This window comes from Cryptomeria japonica, chromosome 4, assembly GCF_030272615.1.
Source record: "Cryptomeria japonica chromosome 4, Sugi_1.0, whole genome shotgun sequence".
Taxonomy (NCBI): Eukaryota; Viridiplantae; Streptophyta; class Pinopsida; order Cupressales; family Cupressaceae; genus Cryptomeria; species Cryptomeria japonica.
Window position 1 is genome coordinate 222,414,252 of NC_081408.1, and position 24,237 is coordinate 222,438,488.

The 24,237-nt window shown below is 35.9% G+C and overlaps 2 protein-coding genes across 3 annotated transcripts in view; one reads left to right on the forward strand and one right to left on the reverse strand.

Annotated features, from left to right (window-relative positions):
* The window catches only part of LOC131069762 (thaumatin-like protein 1), a 34,945-nt gene extending 23,488 nt beyond the window's left edge, over positions 1-11,457 (reverse strand). For both annotated transcript variants that reach the window (XM_058005307.2, XM_058005306.2), the window contains exon 1: positions 11,212-11,457. The gene's annotated coding sequence lies outside the window, so the exon portion shown is untranslated. The remainder of the gene's footprint in view (positions 1-11,211) is intronic.
* On the forward strand, positions 537-15,827 carry LOC131069745 (1-deoxy-D-xylulose-5-phosphate synthase 1, chloroplastic-like). The gene is made up of 4 exons (XM_059219037.1): positions 537-620; positions 858-1,139; positions 1,232-1,442; positions 15,748-15,827. The coding sequence occupies exons 1-4, from the start codon at positions 537-539 to the stop codon at positions 15,825-15,827; spliced, it is 657 nt and encodes a 218-aa protein (XP_059075020.1).
* Positions 15,828-24,237: the final 8,410 nt, after the last annotated feature.

Here is a 24,237-nt window from a genome sequence, read left to right on the forward strand (position 1 = left end):
GGGCACAACATCCAAGATTTCATAGGCATTCTTCAGAATATTAAGGCAATGCCTGCTCCAAGGCCTCTGTTCATTCAAGCTGTCACAGAAAAGGAAAAGAACTATTCACCTGCAGAAAAGGAAGCTGATAGATTACATGGTAAGCTAACGTGTTCCAAGCTTGAGTTGATCTCATTTATTTATACAAAATTGCTTTTATAATTTTATTTTTAATACAACACCCTATAATTTAGTTTCAACTATCTCATTCTCAATGGCCTTCCCAAACTATAAGTCATCTCTGTTTATCACGTAAATTCCTTGGAATAGCTGAAACTGTCTACTCCGTTTTGATATTTTCAATGATTATTATCTGGTTAGCATCTTCCCAACCATTATAAATTAATGCTCAGTTTGCAGGAGTGGTGAAATTCGATCCAGATACAGGCAACCAAGTCAAGCCTAATCATCCAACACTCAGCTACACTCAATCCTTTGCTGAAGGATTGAATGCAGAAGCATAGAAGAATAACAAAGTTATATCTATCCATGCTGCAATGGGTGGAGGCACAGGCCTCAATTTCTTCCAGAATAGGTTCCCAGAACGATGCTTTCATGTTGGCATTGCAGAACGGCATGCAGTAACCTTTGCAGCAGGGCTTCCCACATAAAGATTGAAACCATTTTGTGATGTCTTTTCAATATTCTTACAAAAAATTATAACCAGGTAATGTATTTCCATAGAAATGGAAATAAATTGAGATATAGAATGTGTCTAGGGCAATCATTTGGACTATCCACTAACCATATCATGTGTATGAGAATTTCTAGAAGTAAATCGTGAAGACCAAAGCTCACTGTTGGGAAGATGTCCACAGGTGGTTCATGATATTGATCTGAAAAATCTTCCAGTGAGATTTGCCATGGACAGAGCAGGTCTTGTGAGAGCAGATAGTCCAACATACTGTGGTGCTTTTGATATCACATATATGGCTTGTTTGCCTAACATGGTTGTGATGGCTTCTTCAGATGAGATTGAGCTCTTTCACATGGTTGCAACTGCTGTCGCAATTGTTGATCAGCCAAGTTTTTTCAGATGTCCCAAAGGCAATGGAATTGATGTTCCTCCACCTCCCAATTACAAAGGAACCCCTGTAAAGGTCATTACCCAAAGCCTCTGTAATTAGCAATTGAAGTTTTTGGAATCATTTTTCTGCTCAGAGATTGACATGTTTTAATGTTCATTATACAGGTAGGCAAAGCCAGGATCCTAGGAGATGGGACTCTGGTTGCAATTCTTGGATTTGGTTCGATAGTTCAAAACTCCCTTGCAGCTGAAGAGGTCCCACACCAACAAGGCATATCAGTTGCTGTTGCAGATGCTTGTTTTTGCAAGCCTCTAGATGGGGACTTGCTTAGGAGGTTGGTGAAGACACATGAAATGCTTGTGAATGCTTGTGAATGTAAGTCTTTATTATGTAGTATAAAAAATTCTGATAAAAATCAACAAAGTAATCAGAGCTAATTTTGAAATGTCAATCAAAATAACCAATACCACCAAATGCTGTGAACATACAAAGCTAATAAGACACAAAAAAGCTAACTTCATAGAAAGGTGAGATATGTGAACTTTGAAATAATCCTCTCTTATTGGCAATCACACAATAAGAAACTTTCGAAGATTGGAACCCAGGGACTACAGGATCATTGAGGCCTCCGTGATGCCAAATACAATCATAACAAATGTTTTCTACAGCACTCATTCAATTGAAACGCAAGGATATTGTAATGTCCCCTAAATGGGTATTCCCTAAGTTCGCCCTAATTTCCTAATTTCCAAGTGGATTAAAGGAATACCTTTCACCCCGCAGCAGATAAGAAACTTCTTACGATAATAATCTCAGAAATCAGAACAGTAATCAGATTAACAGATTAGTAAATTCACAGTAATATTATTAAGAATTAATTTATATATGTGCATGATTCATCTATTATATATTCTAAATACCTTGAGGCTCAACCATAGGAGAGAATAGGGGAAAGTGACCTCTATGGGTTGTCTCGGACCCTCTACCCCAGGCCCAAGAGCGGATATACCATCCCCTCTTGGCCTCATGTAGCCCATGCCATCCAAATGAGGTGGCCTACCCAGTGAGGTATCCCATTTCCATTATCCCCTCATCTTGCCAACCTTCTCCTTCTCTTTATGATTGGTCCCCCTGTACTTATGCATCATGATTGGAGAGAGAGGTTGCAACAGGATGCCTTGCAAACCATCTCATCTAGGCCCAAGGGCAGAACCAATTGTAACCCCTTGGCCTCATGGGACCATCTGGTCTCCTCATAGAGGTGGCATACTATAGAGGAATGCCTCATCACCGTACCCCTCTTGTTGATTGTAACTAGGTAGAATGCAGATTCCAATTGCCTTAAGGCAACATTGGAATCCACCAAGGGCTGCGCCCTTTCTCTCCCCTCTCACGCCACACTAAAGGGAAACGTGTTCCCTCTAATAGGGCCGACCCTATAACTAAAAGACACATGCCACTCAAAAGGGAAACGTGTTCCCTCTAATAGGGCCGACCCTATAAAGTAATAAAATAAATAAAAAGGATCAGCACCAAGCCGACCTCAAATAGGTCCTCTTGCCTCATATAAATAAACAACTACTTGACCTCATTAACACACAATGACATCACATGCGATAATCATTCTGCAAGTGCGAAAATCAGAAAGAATTCTAAATGCGAAGTGAAGGAAGTGTGCATTGAGGCGATTGTTAATACAAGGGTGAACTTCAATAGAAGATGCGAATTGCAAGACATATGTGAAGCCAAAGACAATTTCCAGATCTGTTCATCTGAAGGTCATCTTGCTGTTATATGCAAAACAGATTCAAAAGGTGTATTGTTGTGTGAAAGGCTTAGACAAATTGGTGTGCCACATCAAAGCTACCAGCTAAGTAATGTACTGTTACAATTGGATATAATTCATAGTCAAATAAGAGGATCTGTTGGCTGGATTTTTCCTCCTAGGAGGTTTTCCCATGGTATTTGTGTGTCGTGTTCATTTTGCTCAATTTATGTTTATGTCTAAGTCTTAAAGTAATTAAACTAAACAGCAAATATATTGATTTAGTAGTTAACTTCAGTTTTCTGAGTAGAGTTTAAATCTGAAAGTCTAAAATTCAACATGGTATCAGAGCCAGGTTCGCACTAACCAGTGATCAGATTTAATCATGTAATTTCAGTCTCTTGTTCCTTCCTCCTTTGGTGACAGGTCCAAATAGAAATCAGATCTGAAGCAACACTGAAACCAAAAGAAAGAATTAGGTTATGGCATGTTGATCAATGAATTAGGCCTTCAAACTGTGAACATCTTCCTTAGGGTAGAAACAGGTTTCATTGATCAGCGAACCTAATGCAAATGAGGGCAACAATTAGGATATGATTCACCTTCGACCAATGGAGAACCCTGCATGGTAATATTTACAATTCGTGTGGAAGTCTTCGTTAGGTTGATAGTGAATCTGACACATTCAAGTGTATTCTCTCAAATAATTTAAAATAAAAGATTCGTTCATTTAACATTTAATGTTTTCATTGTCATCAAAGTCGTCTTATTGAGAGATCCTTATATTTACTACTTGTTAAAGAATCTTTATTTAGTCCTTGTTAAACCGAATATTATAAGAGGGTTATTGGTTAATTAAGGTTGTTGTTAAAGGCTTATTATTTCGTTTGGGCTGCATATTTATGTAGTGTTTAAGATCTGATTTAAATAAGAATTGCAGATCTGATCATGAAAGGTTGTGTCCCTTTCAAAGGGCAGATATAATGAAGAGTTGCACTCTCTCAAAGGGTGCTAATTGTGGAAAGGGCATACATGATGAAGAGGTGTGACCTCTCCCTCACATTTAGAGATATAAAGGAAAGGAATCAAAAGCATCCAGTGACATCACCATGGATTGGATCAGATCACAACTGTTATTAAGTTACAGGCAGTAACATCTTTGTTCTTTGTGGTATGCATGAGGATGAGTTGAATATGTATGCTTAATATATGAAGCCTGATAATGTTCTTATGCAGAATTTAATAGTAATATTAATATAGACTGTAATAGGTATGACAGTTTAATAATGCTTTTCTATCACTAACTGTTCATATGACGATTAAGTAAATTATGTGATGGAGTCTGTAATGCCTTTCAATCTCACCATCCAAATATGGAGGGAGAATACAAGGAAGCAAGAGTACTAGGCTCCAGCAGGTACGCCAACCCTAAGTGTGGGCCAAGAGGCCAAGTTGATGGGTCCTTGGTGCTCTTGGGCTTGTTGGAAAGGGATAGTCTCGAGGCACCTTGGGTGATTCTCCTTGAGCTCCATAATGGGAACTGGTGTAGGGAGAGAAATGTTTTTTTTTTAATCCTTCATTTAACTATGCAATATATAAGAATGTTGAATATATAGTCTATCAAGGCATAATGGAAATGTTGACTAATCTGTTGTGCAGGGTCTAGACCAAGCTTAGTTGACAATAGTGTCCCCATATTGTAATCACTATGCACGGATCTTAATATAAGAGGGTCCCATTAGGGGACATCACACACACACACACAGTTATATATATATATACCACCAGCAATTTTTGGAGTATGGAGTGCTGAAAAGGGCAAATCTAAAAATAATATTAGACTGCTGTTTTATACTTGATCTGAAGATTAATTCCTTTGATGCATTTGTTGTTGGATAACTAGAGGTTTGATCTGAAACACCTTTATATCCTTTATCAGAATTATTTTAATTATATATACTGCAGCTTACTAATTGCTATTGATTCATGGAAGTATAGTTCTCTATCAGGGTCTCACTATCATTGCTTGGTTAGTATCTTCATTGGTAAGTATACTTCACTCTCCTTGTAAACATTCTATGTCACCATCATGTGGTACTTCATTATTAAAAGGTATTAGTACTTCCTTATCTATGATCTGATTGAGTTTTGACTATCAATTGAATGATTCTATAATAGTTACATAAAACTGACTTTTCAGTTGAGTATTTATTATCATGAAGTGTGAAGTATTATGGAAATTAATGATATACACTATATCCTCAATTGCTGACTTAGAATTGTTCTAGTTGATAATTATCGTACTTTTGTGAGCTAATTGTAGACTCTATTAGGTCATACTAATGGTTGAATGCATGTACTCTCAAATCTGTGGAAACCCTGGTGAGGCAGAAAATGAACATGACTTAACCCTTATGAGTTTCTTTGTACATCCTCCATGAAAATTAAAATTTTTGTTATAACCTGTATGGTGATGTACAAAATTCAGGTTGTATGTTATAGGTTGGCTCTTTTAATTTGTGTCACATAAGTATTGTCTCAACATTCTATGTATCATTGGTTATATTGTTAAAGGGATGCATCTAACTTATCATGAATGTTGTGATCCTCACCCAAGGTCATTTTTATATAAAACCTCACATAGTAGATGATGTATGGCGAGGGTCAAGGCCATACTGACATTAGAAATCCATAAGCTTGGATTGATGTGGCTTCAAAGGGAGCTTTGAAATAAGGCATAAGGATCTTCACACTCAATTAGAAGAAGTTTGAAGATATGTCATAATCATAATTGCGCCATGGGTCCAATTCATAAAAGGTGAAGTTGGCATTTATCATCCTTGTTTATGAATACTTATGATACTATGATGCTTGGCTATCAGTCTGATATTGAGGATTAAGAGGGAGCCCTATGATCTTCAATAAAACTCTTGGTATGAAAGAATTGACAATTACTTGATAAGCCTAGGGTTTTGTAAAGATTCTAACCTGTTTTTTAAAGTATTTGAAATGCTAATTCTGATTTCTTATGTGGATGATCTAACTCTGACTGATAAAGATAGTCTCATAATTTGATATAAAAAAGAATTAGCTCAGAATTGAGATGGAAGATCTAAATCTAAAATGTATTACTTATAGGTTAGAAGTGTGGCAAGGATCTAATGAAATTATTCTAAGTCAAATTTTCTATTGTTATGTTAGAATTATGGATTGTAAACCTATATGGAAACTAACTTAAAGAAGTTGAGTATGTCTGCAGCCAACTATGATTTTGCAGATTCATCTGAATAGAGGCAGGTTGATTGGTGAGTGCCTTTGCTAATCAAAGCTAAGCATATTGTTGCAACCAAACATATTTTGATATATTTGCAAGACACAATTGATTAAGGGCTGAAGCTACCATCACATTAGAAGACTACTTAGGTTGAGATTGGTCAAGAAGTGTTACGGACAAGGAAAACACTTCAAGCATTCACCCGCTGCGATCTCTTGGACCTACAGGAACAGTCCTCAGTTGCATTGAGTATTGCTGAAGCTAAATACATTGTTGCAAGTGTTGCATCAAAAGAAGCAGTGTGGTTTCTCCAAATTCCTGTTATGTTGTTTTGATTTATTATCAGGGCTGTATCGAGATACCTGACAATTCAGTGTTTTATGGTAGGACAACCCTATGTTGCAGATGTTCTCACCAAGTCTCTTAAAGCTTGAGTACTTCAAAAGATAGACTTGGAGCAATGGAAAACACCGCCTTGGTTGAGAGGGAGTCTCAACCTCAGTGATACATTGTGTTGTATCAACCACCTTCTGCAAGCAATGCAAGGTGGTATTGTACTCTTCTCAAGGAGAAAATCAAATGTAACCATTCTCTACGTGCAATGTAAGATGGCAACAAAGATCCTCTCCACCCTCTACGGGCAATGTAAGGTGGATCCATTCTTTGCTTGTGTGCAAGATGGAGATTATGTTTATTCCATTCTTTGCTTGTGTGCAAGATGGGGATTATGTTTATTTCATTCTTTGCTTGTGTGCAAGATGGAGATTATGTTTATTCCATTCTTTGTTTGTGTGCAAGATGGAGGATTATGTTTATTAGATTCCATTTTATGATTGTGTGCAAGATGGAGGACTATGTTTTCATTCTATGCTTGTGTGCAAGATGGAGGACAATGGTTATGTAACTCCACTCTATGCTTGGGTGCAAGATGGAAGATTGTGATGTTACATTCTTCTCGGGAGAAGAGTGAAGTAAAGGCAATGAATGGTGGATATGCATGATGGATAGCATGGAAAGACTCCATGATGTGCATGAATACTTGTGTATGTATTCATGACTTGCAAGTGTGCATGTTAAAGTTTTGGATTCACCCTCCACAGGCAGTACAAGGTGGATACTATGGGCTACTATTTGTGGCTACTTGTTGTGATCCTCTCTAAGGAGTATTTGAAGTTGACAGCTAAGTTAGGATTACAATTTAAACATTGTATGTATAACTTAGGGCTGGGCCCTTATCTTGTAACCTGGTTGTAAGATTATCTTTCTCCCTAGTTAAGAGGGAGTGTTGATTGTTACTAGGTAGAATGCGGATTCCAATTGCCTTAAGGCAACATTGGAATCCGCCAAGGGCTGGGCCCTTTCTCTCCCCTCTCACACGCCACACTAAAGGGAAACGTGTTCCCTCTAATAGGGCCGACCCTATAACTAAAAGACACACGCCACTCTAAAGGGAAAAGTGTTCCCTCTGATAGGGCCGACCCTATAAAGTAATAAAATAAATAAAAAGGATCAGCACCAAGCCGACCTCAAATAGGTCCCCTTGCCTCATATAAATAAACAACTACTTGACCTCATTAACACACAATGACATCACATGCGATAATCATTCTGCAAGTGCGAAAATCAAAAAGAAAGAATTCTAAATGTGAAGTGAAGGAAGTGTGCATTGAAGCGATTGTTAATACAAGGGTGAACTTCAATAGAAAATGCGAATTGCAAGACATATGTGAAGCCAAAGACAATTTCCAGATCTGTTCATCTGAAGGTCATCTTGCTGTTATATGCAAAACATATTCAAGAGGTGTATTGCTGTGTGAAAGGCTTAGACAGATTGGTGTGCCACATCAAAGCTACCAGCTAAGTAATGTACTGTTACAATTGGATATAATTCATAGTCAAATCTGAGGATCTGTTGGTTGGGTTTTTCCTCCTAGGAGGTTTTCCTCGGGTATTTGTGTGTCGTGTTCATTTTGCTCAATTTATGTTTATGTCTAAGTCTGAAAGTAATTAAACTAAACAGCAAATATATTGATTTAGTAATTAACTTCAGTTTTCAGAGTATAGTTTAAATCTGAAAGTCTAAAATTCAACACCTCTTGCAGACCCTCTTCCTTCTATCTCAGCATGGAAAACACACAAAAGATATATATATTACATGAAGCAACTACAGAATATGATGGTCTGATTTATATTTGCTATGATTTAAATAGTCATGCCACAGTATGTAAACTAGTATACATATATTCTAAAAAAATATACGTAAAATAATGCTGAGAGATATCACATAATTGTCTTGTATGTTTATTAGTTGTCAAGAAGGACATGGATCTGAATAATACTGCACTCTTTCACTCTCATTAAAGATGTAACAGTTTCATATACTTAAAGACAATTGGCAATGATTCTATTTTATTCAGAGTAATAAAATAATACTTATAGAGAAACTGAAAGATGCATGCATTTACCTGTCATCTACATGTCAAATTTATTCAAAATCAATTTTTTGTTTATGGATATTTGTATCAAATTCATTGTATTTCCACAATCCATGTTAATATTATGCAAGATTTCTGGATATTTGTATGTCATTATAGATGCCTCTTGGCATAATAATCATAAAGATGCTGGAGTAGTTATGCAGACAGTGATGTGCAGAAACATGCATAAGAAATATTGTTACAGCATTTAGGAGTTTATACAGAATGACCATACCACACAGCACTAGTTAGAGAGCTTTCTGAGATGATGTAATGCCCCCAGTTTGGGATTTTACAGTAATTCAGTCCTGAAACAACAATTCCAGCTTACAGTGAGAAATGTAATATATTTATGAATAAGATTTAATCAAGCTGGAAACATTTTATTATAATATTTGATTTATGATTCTAAGAATAGTTCAGGATGGAGAACTTATCATGATAGCCAGTCATGAATAGATGATACTTGATCCAAATCTCTTGCTGTCACTTTCTCTAATATAATATTTTTATGGAAAACCCTCTTACCATTACGTGTATATAATGATTGTCTTCCAGCACATATACACACCACACATTTGTACCTCCTGCTACTTCTGCAAAGATTTCTTTTATACCTGACATGATCACTTAGAACAAAGATGTTGCTGCCTGTAATTTTATAACCATTCTGATCTGATCTGAACTGCTCAGTCGTGATGTATGACTACTGATACATATGGCCGGAAATATACGTCTAAGAGAAACACGGCTGTATCCTCAAAGGATGAAATAAGAAAATAAGATATCCCATGATGTCCTTTGAGAATGGGATCGATCCACATGATATATCTTGCAAGATCAAAGGGTTGCATCTTTTAAGTGTTTAAGAGTTACGTCTTTTCAATGGAATGGGTTCCTCTAACAGCCACGTCTTCTATTTAATATTATTAATTTATTTACTTAACATCTTTAATATTATCACTGCCATTTATCGATCATTGTTTACGATCAATATTACCTCTTCAATGATACTCGATGCTTATCATAACCTTGTCATTCTTTGTCATTATCATTGAATTAGATTGCTGCACATAGATGTTAATTATTACCTTAATGGATTGAGCTTTATTTGATGACCTGTCTTATAACCACTCCTCCTTCTTTGCTGATATGAGTTGCAGTCAAACATCCTGTTATGGTCTGCACACTTTGTTTAATACCAAATGCTGCGTATTTCACTTTAGAAAAGTTTAGAAGGATTTAATATTGTTGCAAGGGAGACCATTCTGACATGCCACAAAATTTACCATTTGATATGCTAGCAGCAGCAATCAAACTCAAGGAACCGGCGAGTTGAGAACTTTTTTTTACTGTTTTATCAATAATATAATATTGTAAAATTTATGTTATTATTTGATAAATATGAAATTAATATTAATATTTAATAAATATAAATTATATATTAAATCTTGTTTATTATTATTATTAAGATTTTATTTAGTTCATTCTATTCACTTATTTGGTTATACATATATAGTTTTATATTTTAATTGTAATATTATTTATCATTAAATTCTATTTTAGAACCGCACAGATGATTTGTTAAGATGTGTCATATTCTCTAAGCCAATCGATGATCTCCCTTGGATGTTAGAGTGGTTTCTTATATGCTTCCTTCGTGCTGGAGGATCGTGTCTTTTCCCTTTGGTTATGTCATTTGTGAAAAGGCACCTTTCTATAATAAATCGTTGCCCCTACATAATCCATGTTTTATCTTAATTGGATCCATTCACTTAATCCTTGGGAATTAATAACTTGTTAACAAAATCACTGCATTCTTGAATGCTAAATAAACCCGATATGAGTTAGGAGATGACTATCCCGATAGGAGCTGGACAATTTGACCATAGGGTTTGATCCCATGAAATTGTGATGTCTTACTTTGTAAGACAATTTCATGGATTGGTTCCTGATTAGGATTATTAACTCTGGGACATGACAGATATGGATTGATTCAAATTAAATGACCCAAAGATAACATAAAATTAAAAACCATAATAAACTACCAAATCCATTTTTTATTATTAGTTTACAATCTTATGCATTGCAGGGCCAGAGCAGATAGTATTCCAAACAAAAGGGCCTCTGCAACATTATTCGCCAAATTAAGTGGGACAACACTAAGGGGCATGGTTTCCTAAATACTATTTCGAATCCTAGCTAGATTGCTGAAGCAGCATTTAGGGCAGGCGTGAGCTATATGGGTAATTTAGTCATTGCAGGAACTAAAGTCCGTTATTCTGACAATCCTACAATATTGCCATCCAAAATCCTAGGTTTCAGAGTTCATTTGCCATCACATTCAGAAAAAAATAGAAGAAAAATGCCGCATAAGAAAATCCTAAAATGTTTAGACCCCATAATCAAAATCCATAAAAAATACAAATCATAGAATTTCAAGCCATATGATTTCAAACCCTGTAAATTCAAACCCGAACAAAATCAAACCCTAAATAACAGAGGGGTGGTACATGTTGATTCACGAAGTTTTGTAGAAGCAAATTATTAAGCATCTTAATAAAAAATGATTCAGCCACATAAAAATTCAAAAAATGAACTTCAGTGAAACCATGGAAGCTGATTTACCTCAAGATTCTGAAAATGACACGCGACTTTAAATAACAATTTTAGAAAGAGAAATGATGCGAAAGGAATCGGTGTTGCAGCCTCTCTGCCTTTGCCTCCGCCTCTGGTGTTGAGAAAAGGAAGAAAAACCACAGATCAGTTGTTCAGGCTTTGAACAAAAATTACCAGCTACGCGTTGCCTAGAGAAATAGGGTTTTGAGTTTGCGTTTTTCTTAAGCACCGAAGGAAGGGGGGCACCGTGGGAGATTTAAAAGCAACACGTGGATGCGTTCGCGGGTCAATAAGGTTAAGTAATCTAATAAAATTGTATAAAGATATTTTAAATAAATCTTATTACAAACACTGTCATTATTTTTCTTTTGTATAAATTTATTAAAACGAAAGTATATATATATATATCTATAATTGTAAACACTTTCTTTAGATTATAAATAGTAAAATAGAAGCATATAAATTCTCATCTACCTTACTCAAATGTATTATAGAAAATATAATAGAAGATAATATGTATTTTATGACATAGGCATTCATTTTTTAGATAAATTAAAGAAAAAAAAGCTGACCTCAGAATTTATCTCTATATTTTCAATATGTATAAAAAAAATTATATAAAAATAAAGTAACATAAAATAAATTATTCTTTTAAACTATTACCATTTATTGGTTTCCAAACCAACAGTCCCCGAGTCCTGGATGAATTGTCACTAACTCATTGACAAACTCGGGGAAGGATTTGGCCAACTGAACAAAATTCAGTCACAAATGACTGAGATCTCTTGCACTTTTGGCTCTCTGAGACCAAGGTGGGTGAACCTATGCAATGTCAACCAACTAACAACTTCAAAAGATTCAGGGCATTGCATTTACAACAGATCATCTCAATGAAAATATACTAAGGAGGATGGGTGAACTCTTGGTTTTGGCTTTAACCTTAGTTTCTAAGAATCCATGCACTTCATTGAGGAAAGGTTTTCTACACTAGTCCTACTCCTAATGCAGTAAGAAATGTGGAAAGTAAAAGAGATTTTGGTTATGAAATGAATGATTCTGAAAACTAAAAATAACCACCATGACCAGTGCCTTGTATGGGCAGCAGAGTTTTTTATCAATATGCAACCTTACAGCTTAGTAACTTGAACTGTAACCACAGAAATCTCGGCATTAATGCATGACATTGACACCCATTATCTTTGTTCTTCTTGCAATCATACTTAAAGATCCTATATGCAAAAGACATATTTCATCATTCTACTCAAGCATCTTAGTTTCTTCCTTGAAAAGAAGCAAAAATAGAACAACCAAACTTGTTGGGACAAAGTAAGTAGTTCTTGATTACTTACTTCATAAAAGATGTTGTTACATATTTGAGACAACAATAAGGAAGACCAATATTCATTAAAAATGCTTGTCTGGTTACAACTACTCAAACCATAAAGCAACTACAAACTGAAAAATGACACTAACTGTCATGAAAATTTTGCACTCTTGCTTCCAAGATTAAAATTACATTCAGAACTCTCCAAAACTAAGAAGAAGAGAGAACATATACATTCAAGAGAAGAAAACCCTAAAGGCACTTTGAAAAAATGACTTGTCTTCAACTTTGAAATCTACATTTCACTCTCATTGGTTGTCCTCTCCTCTTGATCCTACTAAAGCCCACTTAAAATCTGAAAAAATCTTCCTTGGGTTGCTTTCTCAGCTCAAAATCTACACCTTGATCAAAATTTGCCATATTTAGCCACTGCTGGAAAAAGTTGAAAATCTGAAAATTTTCTCATGCTGCACTTGTCAATTCATATAACTTTGTCCAAAAATTACCATGTTTAGCCCCTGTCCCACTGTTGACTAAAAAAGGCCTACCTTTTCTATTTGATTTAAAAACTGAAAAAAATGCATTCTTTTCTTGAAAACTGAGAAAATTTCTCATTTTGTGAAAATCAGAAAATTAATTTTCACCCTGCTCAAAAATAGCAAAAAAGCCATCTTGTTGATAATGACACCTCTGTTTTATATTTTGCACAACTTCTAACTCTCAAATTTTAGAAATAAAAAATACCCCTTGGTTGAAAAGCCATGTCATACTTCTTTTGTGAAAATCATTTATCTGATTAAAAATCTCTCCTTTTCATGGCACATTGTTCCATTTTAGATTCTAAAATGAAAATCATCTCCTTTATTGAAAGCTTTTAACAGCCTGAGTGAAATCCTCTTTATTTTTTCCCTTGAAGAATGTATTCACCCTTAAATAAAAATAGTTTTAACAATTTGCAAATGATTTACCTCCTGAGTGAAAAAAAAAAAAAATCACCTTCGGTTGAGAAATATACATTCCTTTCCCACTCAATAAATTCTAAAGATTTGAAAAACATCTTCACTTGTATTTGACCTACTGAGTGAAAAAAGAAAGTCTCAAGGGCAAGGGTTATTTATCTTTCTGATAAAAATATTCTGCTTAGTAATCCCCTCATATTCTAATTAAATATGCTCATAGCTCAAAATCCAAGTAGCTACGTGTGATATCAAGGCTTCAAATTGATTTTTCAAACAATACGTAGCCTTTGTCTATGCCTTCGCTGAAGGTTTCCAAAGTCTTTAATCTATCCTTGTGTTACAACAAATACCAGAGACCGAGCTTCTTAACGAGCCCAATATACCTATGCATTTAAGCATCCATTGGATCACGTGGTGAAATACGAGCCCCCTCTAACATACCCTATGATTTGTTGCATTCATCTCTGCTAGGGTGTATTGTGTTGGATTTTACAAAGGTCCTTTGCATTGAATCTCGCTTCCCAGCATGAATCATTGCAGCCTTGAACACACAGTAAACACGGATTTAATTTTCCATCACACTAATGACACACTGCATCAATCCTTTAGAACCCTATTTGTCACTTCCCTAGAAGACGATACCACCTCAAAGCATCTATTGTATGCCACAATGATATACAAATGTGTATACCCATATTTTACCACCACTCACAGTTATCGGGCCCATTTGTGCATCTTCGGCCCTATACTCCACCTGCTCGCATTTCAATTCATAAGCAACTGAATGCTCCATAGTTGTGTTCTTGCAGCCATTACCATTAGAACGCGTATTTACCGACTTTGATTGTTTGCCCTAACTTCTTACTATGCTCGCGCAATATGCCTTTTCTTTTTTCTATCGAACCAAGCTTATCCCATGTCATTTTATGTGATCCCTTTATCCTACGTGGGATAACAAGTCATCCACATGTCGTGCCTTCTTTGTTCTTTACTTGGCCCACATAGTATTTTCGCAACCTCCGCCAACTCGCAAGATAATGATCATTCGCTTAGCCTTGCCACTTATCCCATGGAATAAGAAAATCCCCCTTTACTCATGCTCAAACCTTCCCCCGCAAGTTGTACTCGTGCCTTCCTACACAGTGCGGGATAAGCACTTTTCCCCCTCCGCAATGCTTCTCCTTAGCCCGCGTACATGCGTGTGCATCCTGAGAATCACGCGGGACAAGGATTTAACAAAAGAAATCCCCTTGCCATTAAATCATTTACAAAATGATTTAATATTTTTAATCTTTCTTTATCCATTAAATTTTATTTAAATCAAAAGAATGATTTAAATAAAACCACATCGTCCCCTTGAATAAAAATATAATATTATTTTAATCAACATGATATATATATATATATATATATATATATATATATATATATAATCCTTTAAGCCCTAATATTCACATTGCATGTCAGCCTTAGTCGGGCCCCCAAATTGGGCCCGGCTAAAAAAAAAATCATTTTCAAACAACTGAACTACTCAACATGCTCCGATACAGTGACCTAAAATGCCTGGGATATGAGAAATTGAGTTCCAAATCTTCAATTTGATCATTTTTTTGCAACTTTGACTTTTACCCAAAACACTTGGGCTCCTGAAACGAGCTTTAAAAACTGAGCAAAACACTTGATCAAACCTTGGGAGCTAGCACGTTGAAAGAGTGCAATATGTAAAATCTGGGGCATTTGACGGATCATCAATACGACATCCGAGGCAAAATATGTTAACTGTCAAAGTTGCCTACTTAGGATTTTGTGAAAATGGATATGTTTAAACAACCCGAGTAGCCTTCAAAACCTTGATTTGAAAAAATATTGAATCATCACTTTGGGAGCCACCACTTGGCACATTGGTAGATGAACATACCCTGAACATGTGTGCAACAGGGTTTGACCTAATTAGGTCACATGTAAAATTATCCATCCTCAAAGTTGGTTTCTCTGAAAATCTGAACATTGTTAATGCTAAAACCCTGAAAAAGTATGTTTGGAATGGGCTTCAAAAACCGATCAAACAACAAGTTGGGGGGCTACAAACTTGGGATATGGTAGAAAATTTTACTGAGAATCATGGGGTACAACTGATTTGAATTACAAGTCAATTGGGCTCAAAATATTAAATTTCAAAGTGACCTTCCAACTATTGTTTGACACTGTTCAACTGCAAAACTGAACTTTTTGCAAATGGAATTGGCTTTGAAAACTTGGCAGATGGATTGATGGGATTAAGCCAATTGGCATGGGGCTTCAAAAATAGCAGAGAAACACGGGAAACTCTCTATTTATCTTGACAATCATCTGGCACAAAGTTATGATGCCTCAAACAAGACTACTCAGAAAAGTGCAAACATGTGTAAAATGCAGACCTGACCTCAAGACCTCCAAAGGAGACTTCACAAATGCATCATAACTGATATAAGGAAGTTGCAAATGGACAAATGGCGTCTCTATAAGGTGTGTAACCATCCCCCAAAGGGATTTCTCTTGACAATGCTCTGGTGCAAAAATACAAGCGCACAAAATGAGCTACTCAAGCTTGCTTAGAAAGGCGATTTTGAATGTAATATACAAAATTTTGAGCCAGGGTCTTCAAAATTATGCAAAACTTTTGAACTCCCAATAGTGGCTCTAGCTCAGGATGCATGCCCCTTGCGGGCATGGCAAGATCTCAGATCTCTGGGGATAAGACCGGGTGCCTACTCCATTGGGCACATAGTCAAAAAAGGTCTTCTCTGCCCCAGACCTCTGTGGCTTGAGCATCAAACCACACATGATGGCCCAAGGCCACCTGATAAGATCAACCAATGCTTACCCCTATCATAAACATTGTTTTCCTCAGACTGCATTGAAGCCAATCTGTTGATATGGCGAGCATGCCACTACTCAAACATGTTGGCATCACTTATCCAACCACCAAACTAAAAATTATCATTGCACTCACTGTCATTAAACATCTAAAACCCATGCAATGACTCAAAATGTTGATCATGGTGTGACAAAAATGTGTTATGCTCATTGAAAAACACACTATCATGCTAAACAAAACATACATCAGGGCTCAAACCATTGTCACACAAAATATCACTTAGTTGAAAAGAAAAAAGGCTCATTGTCTAGCGCATAGATGAGAACATAGGTCTCATTCACCTTACTTTTTTTCTCATCAAAAGAGTTATTCTCAAAAGAACTCAGCTTCAAACCATTTACATCAAGCAAACCATTATCAAGAGAAGAAAAAGGATCACTCGAGATCCTTTCATGTAACTGCAAATCATGAAGCTGATAAGAAACTTCAACTTCTAACTCTGAGTCCCACTTGATGTCATTTACATCAGCAACTTGCATGCGTGCTAGATCAGCGCATTCACTTCTCCATGATCCCTCATATGCATGCATTTTGTCTTCCCATTCATATGAGAGCTCATCGTCGTGAGGTTCAACACACTAGGCTGGGGGATTGCATCTATTTGTTAAATTGAATTCATCATCACACTCTCCCAACCCATCACAACTTCGCTCATAGCCATCAAAAGCTACCTTCCCTTCATATGCACTACCACATTCACAAAGAGTGTCATCACTAGCATCCACATACATGCCATCAAAACAAAAATCTATTTTTTTTATCAGCATGCATATCCTCATTATTAGCACACATGTCACAGTCATACTCAAAGAATCCCATACATTCAAAATCTTCATGTTCTTGTACATCAACCGGTTCAAGCATAGGAAGGATTTGAACAGCAGGTACATTATACTTTGTGTCATAAAAGACAACCTCACTGTCAAAAACCAAATCAACAGGGTGCATAGATTCTTCACTCTTTCCACGTGCATATCTCAGGTACTCCGTTGCTAGCAAGTCTGAGATGTCTTCACTGCTAATAGAACATGTGTCATTTTTCTTACTAACATGTCCCATGTTGTTGTTATCAACTTCATTGTCATTTATGCAACCTAAAAATGCAATTGATTCACATAAACATGTGTTTGGCTCAATAAGGGAGATTGAATCTCCGACAACCTTCTCAAAATTCTAGTCACCATCTAGAAAAGAATGTTGACCTTGTAGATGTTCATCTTCAACTGCATTTAGGTTGTTATGGCATCCATTTTCAGGTTCATGCTCTTCAACCATCTGTTGTTCACACATGTTGTCTTTATTATGTTGATCATGTGACTAATCATCAACAATACATGGAGCATGGTTATTAACTTGTACATTGTCATCACACTCTTGCTCAACCTTATCATTATCAACATGCAAGCTTTTACCATCAAACTGCATCTTAGATTTAAAATCTTCAAACATGTCAATCCATGCAATCATTTGATCCATACTAGTTGGTTTTGAACTCCTTGGCCAGTGAACAACACTAGGTTCGTAGACTTGCAAAAATAAGTCTACCCATTTGGATTCTTGAAGCATAAATCTCATTGGGACACTTCAAAGTGCTTCCAAGAATCTGGATAGCAATGCATAAGGTTGCTCGCCCACTTGTTTCTTCATGTCCAGCTGAGCGGTGACATACACCATTGGGCTTTCAACACAAAAGCTTTTTTATTGCGCTATTTGGGGCTGATATAATTAAGTATAAGCTAGAACAACAGGGACATACATACTTTGAAATGTGCATTTGACACTTGACACATGTTTCCCATGCACATATATTGCATCCTCACATGCTAGAATATTCTAAGGACTAGAAGACTGCTCATAAACTTGAACATCATCTCTGAATCTTTCCAAAAACAACCTCCTAAAGCAATCCCATGAGGACACACTTTGCATTGGTAAATTTTCATACCAATCCTTTGCATCATCCTTCAATGATCTCACAAAGAACTTCACGAGTATATCTTCCTTGCAAAACTGAAAGTTTTCAACAAACTCACTGAATGCCTGAACATGGCGTAGTGTTGATTCAAATCCATGTGCATGAAACAAAGGCACTTGATCATTGAACTCAATAGGGAAGGGATGTGGCTACCCTTCAATGTTGTCGAAACTCAAAGGTCTCTACCTCTCAGGGATGAACACACTTCTAGGTTGACCCTCTTCAAGTTGTCGATCACTCATTATGTCTAGGACAATAAAGTGACCATACATTTTGCTTGCCTTTACAAGATTCTCATAAAAACATCATAGTTACACATTTCTTGACTCCTTTACAACAAGGTCTTAAGTAAAAATGATACATAAAGACTGTAAATTAGACTTAAGACCTTTTGAATGAACCTATTGACAGCATAACACGTTGTTACATAACACACTTCTTTGATACACAGTAATAACTGGAAATACAACTGAGAAGCATGCAGGTTGAAAATACAAATCTTTCCCTTCTAACTAATGCTTGAACATTGAATAAGGGAACATTTCATAACTTAAAACTTCTATGGTTTTCAGAAAACTTCTCAAAAGAAGAATACTTGGAAAATTTAGCAGCAACCGACCTCTTGCTTTTGACTAAGAACTCCTTCTCAACTGGAGCTCTTCTTGCTTCATTATCAGGTTCTCTTAAGACAGAGTCACCACCTCCTTGCAGAGGAATAAAGTTTGAACAACAAAGAGATATTCAAAAGATTTTATCATTCTGGGTCTTCTCCATCAGCAGAGTCATTTGAATCTTCTTTTAAACAAGCTGCTACAAAAAATTTCCAAACTGAAAACCCTTACAACCAGAAACTCTTGGGTGGCTCAGTAAGCTTTTAAGAAGCTTTTCCCCAGCGGAGTTGTCAATCTGTTGGTTCCCAAACCAACAATCCCCGAGTCCTAGAGGAATTGCCACTAACTCATTGACAAACTTGAGGAAGGATTTGACCAACTAAACAAGATTCAGTCACAAATGATTGAGATCTCCTGCACTTTTGTCTCTACGAGACCAAGGTGGGGTGAACCTATGCAATGTCAAACAACTAAAAGCTTCAAAAGATTCAAGACATTGCATTTACAATAGATCATCTCAATGAAAATATAGTACGGAAGATGGGTGAACTCTTGGTTTTGGCATTAACCTTAGTTTTTAAGCATCCATCCACTTCAATGAGGAAGGGGTTTCTACACTAATCCTACTCCTAATGTAGAAATAAATATGGAAAGTAAAAGAGATTTTGGCTATGAAAGGAATTGTTCTGAAAAACTGAAAACAACCACCATGACCAGTGCCTTGTATGGGCAACAAAGTATTTTCTTAGTATGCAACCTTACAACTTAGTAACTTGAACTGTAACCATAGAAATCTCAACATTAATGAACAACATTAACACCTATTATCTTGGTTCTTCCTGCAATCATACCTAAAGATCCTATATACAAAAGACATATTTTGTCATTCTACTCAAGCGTCTTAGTCTCTTCCTTGAAGAGAAGCCAAAATAAAACAAAACACCAGACTTGCTAGGACAAAGTATGTAATTTTTTATTACTTACTTCATAAAAGATGTTGTTTCATATTGGAGACAACAATAAGGAAGACCAATATTCATTAAAAATGCTTGTCTGGTTACAACAACTCAAACCATAAAGCAACTACAAACTGAAAAATGACACTAACTGTAATGAAAATTTTGCACTCCATTTCATGGAAGCCTTGCTTCCAGGATGAAAATTACATTCAAAATTATTCAGAACTAAGAAGAAAAGAGAACATATACATTCAAGAGAAGAAAACCCTAATGAAACCCTAAAGGCACTTTGGAATCAATGACTTGTCTTTAACTTTGAAATATGCATTTCACTCTCATTGGTTGTTCTCTCCTCCTTGATCCTGCTAAAGCCCACTTAAAATCTGAAAAAATATTCCTCGGGTTGCTTGCTCAGTTCAAAATTTGCACCTTGATCAAAATTTGCCATATTTAGCCATTGTTGGAAAAAGTTGAAAATCTGAAAATTTCCTCTTATGCTACAATTGTCAATTCATAGCACTTTGTCCAAAAATTACCATATTTATCCCCTATCCCAAAGCTGACTGAAAAAGGCCTACCTTTTCTCTTTGATCTAAAAAACTAAAAAATGCATTCTTTGCTTGAAAACTGAGAAAAATTCTCATTTTGTGAAAATCAGAAAATTAATTTTCAACTGCATTTTCAAACTGCTCAAAAATAGCAAAAAAGTCATCTTGTTGATAATGACACCTCTGTTTTATATTTTGCATAACTTGTAACTCTCGGATTTTAGAAATAAAAAATACCCCTTGGTTGAAAAGCTATGTCATACATCTTTTGTGAAAATCATTCATCTGATTAAAAATCTCTCCTTTTCATGGCACATTGTTCCATTTTATATTCTAAAATGAAAATCACCTCCTTTGTTGAAAGTTTTTAACTTCTTGAGTGAAATCCTCCTCATTTTTTCCCTTGAAGAATGTATTCACCCTTAAAGAAAAACATTTTTAACAATTTGCAAATGATTTACCTCCTGAGTGAAAAAAAAAATAATCGCCTTCGGCTGAGAAATCTACATTCCTTTCCCACTCATAGTAAATTCTGAAGATTTGAAAACATCTTCACTTGTATTTCACCTCCTAAGTGAAAAAAGAAAGTCCCAAGGGCAAGGGTTATTTATCTTTCTAATAAAAACATTATGTTGAGTGCTCCCATCATATGCTAAGTAAATATGCTCATAGATCGAATGCCAAGCAACTGCGTGTGATATCAAGGCTTCAAATTGATTTTCCAAATAATACGTAGCCTCTGTTTGTGCCTTCGCTAAAGGTTTCCAAAGTCTTTAATCTATCCTTGTTCCATGGCAGATATTGGAGACCGAGCTTCTTAGCAAGCCCAATATACCTATGTATTTAAGCATCCATCAAATCACATTGGTGAAATACTAGCCCCCTCCAACATACCCCATGATTTGTTGCATTCATCTTTGCTAGGGTGTATTGTGTTAGATTTTACAGAGGTCCTTTGCATTGAATCTCACTTCCCAACATGAATCATTGGAGCCTCGAACACACAGTAAACACAGATTTAATTTTCCATCGCACTAATGACACACTACATCAATCCTTTACAACCATATTTGTCGCTTCCTTAGAAGACAATACTGCCTCAAAGCATCTATTGTATGCCACAACAATATACAAATGTGTATACCCATATTTTACCACCACTCACAGTCACCGGGCCCATTGTGCATCTTCAACATTGTACTCCACTTGCTTGCATTTCATGTTGTAAGCAACTGAATGCTCCATAGTTGCATTCTTGCAGCCATTATCATTAGAACGATTTTTTACCGATGTTGATTGTTTTCCCTAACTTCTTACTATGCCCGTGCAGTATGTCTTTTCTTTTTTCTATTGAACCAAGCTTATCCTTTGTCATTTTTTGTGATCCCTTTATCCTACATGGGATAACAAGTCATCCACCTGTCGTGCCTTCTTTGTTCTTTACTTGGCACGCACAGTATTTGCGCAACCTCCGTCAACTCGCGGGATAACGATCCTTCACTTAGCCTTGCCACTTATCCCATGGGATACGAAAATCCCCCTTTACTCACACTCAAACCTTCCCCCGCAGGTTGTGCTTGTGCCTTCCTACATAGCGCGGGATAAGAACTTTTCCTCTCTGCCAATGCTTCTCCTCAGCCCGCGTGCATACATGTGTATCTTGAGAATCACGTAGGACAAGGATTTAACAAAAGAAATCCCCTTGCAAATGATTTTATATTTTTAATCTTTCTTTGTCCAATAAATTTTATTTAAATCAAAAGAATGATTTAAATAAAACCACATCATCCCCTTTAATAAAAATAAAATAATATTTTAATCAACATGATTAAAAAAATATATATATTTAATCCTTTAAGCCCTAATATTCACATTACGCGCCAGCCTTAGTCGGGCCCCCAAAGTGGGCTCGACTAAAAAAAAAATCATTTTCAAATAATTGAACTACTCGACATGCATTGATACGCTGACCTAAAATGCCTGGGATCTAAGAAATTGAGTTTGAAATCTTCAATTTGATCATTTTTTGCAACTTTGACTTTTTCCCAAAATACTTGAGCAGCTTCTGAAATGAGCTTTAAAAATTGAGCAAAACACCTCATCAAATCCTTGGGGCTGGCACGCTAAAAGACTACAATATGTAGAATTCGAGGCATCTGACAGATCATCAATATGACATTCGAGGAAAAAGATATTAACTGTCAAAGTTGCCTACTCAAGCTTTTGTGAATTTGGATCTGTTTAAACAACTTGAGTAGCCTTCAAAACCCTGATTTGAAAAAATATAAAATCATCACTTCGGGAACCACCACTTGGCACACTAGTAGGTGAACATACCCTAAACACGTGTATAAGAGGGTTTGTCCTGATTAGGTCACATGTGAAATTATTCACTCTCAAAGTTGGCTTCTTTGATAATCTGGACATTGTTGATGCTGAAACCCTGAAAAAGTATGTTTGGAATGGGCTTCAAAAACTGATCAAATGTGGAACTAGGGGCTACAAACTTGGGGTATGGTAGAAAATTTTACAGGGAATCATAGTGTACAACTGATTTGAAGTGCAGGTCAAATGGGCTCAAAATTTAAAATTTCAAAGTGGTCTTCCAACTGCTGTTTGACACTATTCAGCAGCAAAACTGGAACTTTTTGCAAATGGATTTAGCTTTGAAAACTTAGCAGATGGATTGATGGGACTAAGGCAATGGGCATGAGCTTCAAGAAATAGTAAATAAACATGGGAAACTCTTTGTTTAGCTTGAGAATCATCTGGCACAAAGTTATGATGCCTCAAACATGGCTACTTAGAAAAGTGCAAACATGTGTAAAATGCAGACCTGACCTCAGGACCTCTAAAGGAGACTTCACAAACACATCGTAACTGATATGAGGAAGGTGGAAATGGACAAATGGTATTTCTATAAGATGTATAACTATCCCCCAAAGGGATTTCTCTTGACAATGCTCTGGTGCAAAAATACAAGCTCGCAAAATGAGCTACTCAAGCTTGCTCAAAAAGGCAATTTTGAATGCAATATAAAAAATTTTGAGCCCAGGTCTTTAAAATTATGCAAAAATTTTGAATTCCCAGCATCATTGAAAAAAATTATTAAATAAATTGCACAAATTTAATTTGTTTTATTTTTGACATAGAAAAATCTTTTTTTGAATAATTTATAAATAAATCTTGGTTAGGTTAACATTATGCTTGTTTAATTTAGTAATATTAAATTTTAATAATATAACAAGATTAAAACAATAATAGAATAATAAAACAATACAATTTAAAATATTTTTTTTTGATCGATAAAAGGCCGAAGCCAAAATTTATTTCTTTTATAAAAATATTACATCTCCATTCAGTGTGGGCACCGGTAGGAAAGAATGGAGATAAGAAAACCTCCGGTCTAGCCCAGATCCCTTATGGGATCAGATATTATAAACAACTGTAATTTTTACAAATCCTCATCTGAGGATGGAGGCTGACTTATTAAGACATTTTAGATTCTTTCTGTACATAAAATCTTGCAGCACTTTTCCGGTTGGATCCATCTTCCCAAATTTGGCGAATCCACTAATGCTTCGAGCTTTAACTTTTGTCCTGTTTCCCGAATCTGCAAAACCTTATTGCAACTAACTTTGCCAGACTGTTAGAAGCATAGTAAACATAATAATTTGCAACAATCATTCAATGAATAATTACATCTTTTCTATTTATGTAAGAGGATTATAGCCTGGATATC

Coding starts and splice junctions, on each gene's coding strand:
- LOC131069745 (XM_059219037.1), top strand. CDS start 537: ATGGGTGGAGGCACAGGCCTCAATTTCTTCCAGAATAGGTTCCCAGAA. Junction 621..857: donor GCATTGCAGAACGGCATGCA/GTAACCTTTGCA, acceptor AGATGTCCACAG/GTGGTTCATGATATTGATCT. Junction 1,443..15,747: donor GCTTGTGAATGCTTGTGAAT/GTAAGTCTTTAT, acceptor AAAACTTGGCAG/ATGGATTGATGGGATTAAGC.